The sequence below is a fragment of the Taudactylus pleione genome, unplaced genomic scaffold (genome assembly GCF_031769625.1).
Source record: "Taudactylus pleione unplaced genomic scaffold, aTauple2 ptg000609l, whole genome shotgun sequence".
Taxonomy (NCBI): Eukaryota; Metazoa; Chordata; class Amphibia; order Anura; family Myobatrachidae; genus Taudactylus; species Taudactylus pleione.
In genome coordinates this window covers 2,708,168-2,715,242 of record NW_028285011.1, presented here as the reverse complement: position 1 = coordinate 2,715,242, position 7,075 = coordinate 2,708,168, and the positions used below count along the sequence as shown (strand labels likewise).

Genomic DNA, 7,075 nt, shown 5'->3' with positions numbered 1-7,075 from the left:
GGACCAAAAGCCCAATGCTTCCTTTGAGGAGTGAGTCAGAATTAAAATTCCTCTAAGAATAATTGACTTGCAAAATTGGATTACAATGCAAATTAGGGTTTAGAAATGTTTTTACACAAAATAGGCGCAGCAACAGCAAACAAAAATGTATTTTTTCACAGCATTATTATTTTTTGTTTCATAAATGACCTCCACTGTATTTTAAAAATTGTGGCTGAAAGGAATAAGATATTTCTAATGATAATTACAACTGGTCTACATGGAAAAATATACTGTACTGTAAAATATGTAGGACATACAAATGAGAATACACAAAGTTGTTCAGGGTCAGTGCTTTCATGTGGGTTCCCAGACACTGTTGGTCTGAACGATAACTGTATTTCATTATGTGCCGTAACAAAATTTTCAGTACCAGGTGCTATCAAAACCGATGGCAATGACATGAGAAAAGAATATGGAGTGTCCGTCAGGATGAAAGAAAGAGAAAGAAGACCCTCAAAGAAAATGTGCTCATAAAAATGTTCATGATATGCAACATTGTTAAATGAAGCACATTGCAGGTGAGTCAATGACCATGGTGTTAGATCTGACAGTTTAATGTGGATAGAAAAAAAATTATGGTTAATATCCCATTCTTGACATATCAGAAAGTATTAAATGTGTATCTCAAGCAGTATGTGGAAAGTCCCAAAGGCATGTCCTTCTTTCAAGGAAGATCTGCATTGTTCAAAGCTTAAAAATTGTCCTTGTGTCTTTTTCTTGAAAAATTGTCCTTAGCCGCAGAATATGTTTGCTCAACTCATATGAACATGTGTGAGTGCTGAAAACCGCGTGCACATACATTCATATCAGTATAGTGTATGCAGGTGATTACTTTTCTCCTTCATTGCATACAATCCACAAAATAAATATTCTTTGACTTCTCATAGGCATTGTTCGTCAGTTAACATAGTATAACCAGTAAATTAAGTTAAAGAGAGAAAAAGTGATAGGAAAAATCATTCTTGACCATCTGTCTATAGCATTCACATCTGTTAGGTCCGGGATTTTAATTTTTAACTGTGAGGATCTTCTCCTCAAATGGTTTTTCTTGCCATGAGGAGTAGTTCTGTCCATTGTGCGGCGCCCAAGTCCATCTCGACTTACGCTTTGTTTTCTGTAATGAATTCCTGAGTTGTCAAAAGATGTCGTTGAATTTCGAACGTCGGTCACACTTGTTGTAATTTCATTCCCAGTGACTTCATTATGGATTTCAAGTGTTGTGAGCAGTATGTTTCCATGAGCATCCACCTTAACAGAATATAAAGAAAACTTGAGTGAATTACAGTATTGGAATTATACTTAGCTCATAAAAACCTGGACCTGTCATCTGAAAATAAGTAAGGCTTAGAAAATAGGGTCATGAAAAGTCTATAATTTGTACTGATCAATATCACAGGTCTATTTTACTTCAGAGTATATTTATATTTTGTCATTGATGCATTTTAATCCAGCACTGCAATCTAATCTCGGCTTCACATATTTATTATTATCGTCATGGCAAAGTGTGTTTTGCTGGTATAATTCATGACTGTATAAACAAATCATGCTTCACATACTACATTTTTATTGTCCTGCAAAAAAAATAGAATGACATATTGTATGCAGGACTATTTGTTTTCTTTTGCTGTCGGTGTAAAACACCACTATTGATGATCTTGTTCACAGAATAGTTTTAGTAACATTACAGACATGGGTGTTTCACAGGGAGTGAGTGCCTCATTCAAACAGTAAGTGTTGCTGAAGTATTATTTAGATCATAATGTAACCTGTATTAAGGATATTTAAAAAGAACATAAATCATATACATATATGAGCCTGCAGCAAGTATGACATTAGGTTTCAGCAACCTAGAACTTGAATGGCAACACTATTGCTGTTAACCCTTATAGTTAAGGAGTTAAGGTGACGATAATATTGTGTGGGGATTAATTCTTGGGTGCTGTTTCCAAGTTGATGCCAAAACAACCTGATATACAGTACTTGGAGACTGCAGTTGAAATGAAAAGCTTTAACGGAGGGGGAAAGGATGACAAGATGAATGGTTTTCGGCACCAGAGGACTGCATTTCATAGATTCAAACCAATAAGATGCCACTCTATCCGTAAAAAGTTATACCTTTATTTTGTTTATTATCTGCTTCTTAAAGCAGCAATCCCATGAAAGAATCAATGTATCTGGCTGCAATAAGAAATTTGCTATTGATAATTTTCCCTTGGTCTGTTTCTTCACATTGCTATTAATTAATTTAATTCTGTACATTTTCGTTAGTTGCAAGACTACCATGACAACCACAGCCACATGGCAAACAATATCGAAAGCAGGCAGCTTTGGAACATAAAAAACAAACTAAACTACTAAATACAGCGCTCAGACTAAAAAATATACATGCGACTAGGTTCAGGCATAAAAAATATACTTTTAATGAAACTAAGAAATAAGTAAAAATATCATATATAGCACAATAAAAATACCAATTGGAAAAGGTTAAGATAGCAGCATTGATCAAATAAATATATTGCGATAATTATCCCAGGGTGGAGTCCCAAATATACTGTAAATCTGCAGATTATTGTCCGTATGTTTAAGGAATCAATTATTAGATGTAAGGTTGGCCAGACCAATATAGATGGAATTAGTGTACCAGTCCATAGTAGGTCTCATCAGGTTTTAAGCAAGATGTCCTCGCAAAAGGTTGTGTTGTTTTCCTGGAGTCCTGGGCTGGATAAGGTTACTTGTAATTCATATAGATCTTGGTTATTTAAAGTACAGTGCAGGGATATCCAATCACGGTAACTTGCTGGGAATTGTAGTCCTTGCTTAACGCGTTTCACTGAGTGACTCTCAACTTCTTCAGTAGCAAATATGCTTTAGAACATCCCTTGGAGATACATTTTCATAACCCCAGTCCCTTAACTAAACATGACAAGCTGAGAGCTATGTGAAGCAGACTGACTGTCTGTCAGCCACTGTGTTTAGAGATATCTCCTTCTTCCCCCTCTGCCATCTGATACCCTGTGAGAACAATTTGTAGGAATGAGGAATTGTAGCAAACAGTATCAAATTCACATGCTGTAAGAAAAGAACACCAGAAACCCCAAGAAACTTAAGCAAAAACATCTCAGAAATATTTTTGCAAAAGATTGATTTTTGAGTACATTTGTATTAAATAAGATTTACAATGCTTTATATATTGTAAATTCTTGTTTTGCCCTACCATTTAGAGTATAAACATATAAGAATGGAAAACTAGACTTTATATAGGAATATTTATTTATGTAATAGTATTTTATATAAAGCAGCACTCAAAAGAAAAAACTTTTTTTCCCCAAAAATCATCGTATCACAGAGACAGCTGGGATAACAACTACAAAGAAAACTACAGAGAGAGGTGACTCCTGAAACTGTTCCAGTACTTGCAGAAGATGGATACCTCCCCAGTGTCATACTGTAAGTGACAAAACTCAGATACTTGTAAATTACACTTAACAAGGAAATTGTATGTATAAGCCCTTACCATGTGATCATTTTGGCAGAGTACATGCAGTAGCCAAGGAGAGACTACCATTATAAGCAAGATTGCACAATATATAGATAATGAACTGAGGATCCATACTTCAAACTCCAGTTTATATAGAAATAGAACTGTTATACTCTGGACCTAATTGTGACTTATTGTTCAGAATACATGCTGGGTAGGACTGGAAAGAAAGAGTTCTGCATCCTTAATACTGATGGTGATTAGACAGTGTTTATACCATTAGAAAAATACTTACTGTAACTTTATAGTTAGAAATACGAGGTGTGGCTGTTAAATAACGAGACTGTATTTGTAAAAAATAAACCATACTGCATGAGTTAAAAGGGAGTGAGAGAACACTGACCTTGGACTATCCCAAAATGATTTAGCAAATTTCAACCTTCTTGCATAGATAGTTTGCTGTCACACAGCGTTCAAAGAAGTCGTGTTTTTACTGTGTGTCGTACAAATGCTTAGTTCAAAGGTAGAGCGAAGGCGAAGTTGTACGCTTAAAATTTTTAGCTAAACTGAATAAAATGCCCCCTGAATCTTTCTGTATGCAAACGGAGGCTTACGGGGCAGATTGCATGCCACGTGCGTGTGTGTTTTAGAGGCACAAAAGATTTAGTGATGGTTGTGAGGATGTCAAAGATGATGAATACCGTGAAAGGCATTGCACATCTAAAACAAAAGGAAACGTGGAAAAATTTAGAGTATTTGTTCAAAATGACCAACTCAGCATCCGAAAGCAGAAATGGTAAAAATCGACAAAGAAACTATTAGGCAATATTTGCATCAAGATCTTAACATTAGAAAAGATTGTGCTCAGATGGTTCCAAGGCTTCTCAGCAGAAAGAAAATTGAAAGCAAATTTGTAAAGACATTTAGATACAAATTCAAGCAGAGTCGCTTTTTTTTAGATAATGTTATTACCTGTGATGCAACATTGATCATCCAGTACAATCCTGAGACAAAACACAAGTCCATGCACCACCAAATACCATCATCACCAAGAATGAAAAATCCAATGTTGATTGTTTTCTTTGATATCAATGGTGTTATTTGGGAGAGTGGGTACCAGAAGGCACAACAGTGACTCAACATTAATACAAAAATGTTCTAGCAACTTTGCAGGAATGAATCAGAAGAAAGAGGCCAGTGTTGTGGGAAAATGGTTTTATCTTCCAATAGGACAACGCACCAGCCCACACAGCTCTCTGTGAAGAAGTTTTTGGCCGAGAAACATATTGCAGTGCTAGAACACCCTCCATAGTCACCAGACCTAGAATCGTGTGACTTCTTTCTTTTCCTTAAAGTCAAATTTGTACTCAAGTCACTGAGGTAAATAAGAAAATGAAGGAGCTTTTGAGACAGCTGACAGATAATGAGCTATAGCACTGATTTGATCAATGGAAAATAAGAATGCAGTGTTGTGTGGATGCAGAAATGGAGTACATAAAAGGGGAACAGAGTTAAAATGTACTTAACATAATTACACATAAATTACGAGTATAGCATCAGTCTCGTTATTCACTAGCCACACCTTGTAATTTGGTTTCTTAGATGATACACAACTATCCATCCAGACTATTTATAGAATAATGTTCATATTTTGTAATCAAGACTTCCCTATCCTCATAGCAAAAGATACCTAGAAAAAAATGCTTCCAACTTTGAGACTCTTCTTGTTGAGGAAATGACAAGAAGAAACACCATTTTCAAAGTTTGTGGAAAAATAAATACACTTTCTGAGTCGACGAACATGCTGTACTTTATATACAGAACAGTAACCCGAATGACAGTTTCCATGTGGTTCTCTGCACTGCTGTACAGCGCTGATTGGCTAAGAGTTAGACCAATCTGAGTCAATCAGTGAGCTGTTGCTATGGCAGCACCCATATTCTGTACCCATACAGAATAATTAGATGATTACATTTTGAACTTCATTTCTGGGGTTACAGTATTTATCTAAAAGTAGTTTTCGAAAGCCTCAAATGTTTTTCTCATCTTTGCCCTTAACCTTACATTAAGTACATAAAATAAATATATTTATTCTAATATTGTACCAAGGTTCTGGTATAAAAGATAGTTAAAAACTTGACAATGTCTAGATAGACACCAGATGTTAGATAGGCCATATGTCGACAGGGACAGAAGGTCGACACAGTAAAGACCATCATTGAAGGTCGACAGGTACACATGGTCGACGGTGTCAAAAGGTTGACACGAAAATGGTTGACATACAAATGGTCGACACAATTGTCTTTTTTTACCCTTATCTTGCTTAACCCTAATCCTCCCTCCTGGTGCCTAACTGTCGGGGTAAGTGCCTAACCCTAACCCTCTGGCTAAACCTCCGGTAAGTGCCTAACCCTAACCAAAAAAATTAATAAAATGGTGTCGACCATTTGTGTGTTGACTTTTTGACTTTGTTGACCTTCCATGTCAAACTTTTGTCCCAGTTGACCTATTGCCTGTCTAACATCTGGTGTCTATCTAGACATTGTTGACCTTTTAACTGTCTATATATAGTCCGGATACCTTTACCAAGCAGTCATTACAGTAATGCAAGATTAAGTGTACCGCTAGGAAATACTACTCAAGTTATCCTACACAATATAAGGTATCTAAGGTCTCTTAAAACAATTCTTATAGTGGAAAGTTAGCAGCTAATGCCATTCTACCCATTAAATTATTGTTACGTCTCGCTCATAACTATCAATATTCGGATCTTACAGAAATGTCCTCACTTACTGGTTGTCTTATGCCATATGGCGCGAGAAGCACAGCACAACTGAGACACTCTAAAAGGAGTATCATACTGTAATTTTGCATACTAGTTCCATCAGAGAAGCAGCAAAAAGCCACATACGTTATAGCAGAGACGCTGGGCTGAGACTAACTGCACAGGACTTGATTTTACACACGTACAAAGTTTCAGATGAAGCACAATGGAACTTGGCATGAGGAAAAGCTACGGGCACTGCACCAGAGCTCTTTTGAAACAGATTTAGACTCAGGTGTACATACAGTCAGGTGCATAAATATTGGGACATTGACAGAATTTTCATATTTTGGCCTCTATTCACCACCACAATGGCTTTGAAATGAAACAAACAAGATGTGCTTTAACTGCAGACTTTCAGATTTAATTTGAGGGTAATTACATCCAAATCAGGTGAACGGTGTAGGAATTACAACGGTTTCTATATGTGCCTCCCACTTTTTAAGGGGCCAAAAGTAATGGGACTATCAACTCAAAAGCTATTTCATGGACAGGTGTGGGCTATTCCCTCGTTATTTCATTATCAATTAAGCAGGTAGAAGGTCTGGAGTTGATTCTAGGTGTGACATTTGCATTTGGAATCAGTTGCTGTCGACTCTCAATATGAGATCCAAAGAGTTGTCACTATCAGTGAAGCAAGCCATCATTAGGCTGAAAACTCAAAACAAACCCATCAGAGAGATAGCAAAAACATTAGGTGTGGCCAAATCAACTGTTTGGAACATTCTAAA

The 7,075-nt window shown here is 36.4% G+C and overlaps 1 protein-coding gene across 2 annotated transcripts in view; it reads right to left on the bottom strand.

Annotated features, from left to right (window-relative positions):
* Positions 1 to 939: 939 nt before the first annotated feature.
* GABRB3 (gamma-aminobutyric acid type A receptor subunit beta3) overlaps positions 940 to 7,075 on the bottom strand; it is a 224,982-nt gene continuing 218,846 nt past the window's right edge. The window contains exons 9-10 of one of the 2 annotated variants that reach the window (XM_088454040.1): positions 1,357 to 1,362; positions 940 to 1,290 (exon numbers count right to left, since the gene is read on the bottom strand). In XM_088454040.1, the coding sequence (XP_088310166.1) occupies positions 940 to 1,290; positions 1,357 to 1,362 (357 nt within the window). The remainder of the gene's footprint in view (positions 1,291 to 1,356; positions 1,363 to 7,075) is intronic. The other variant, XM_088454039.1, reaches the window with a different exon arrangement.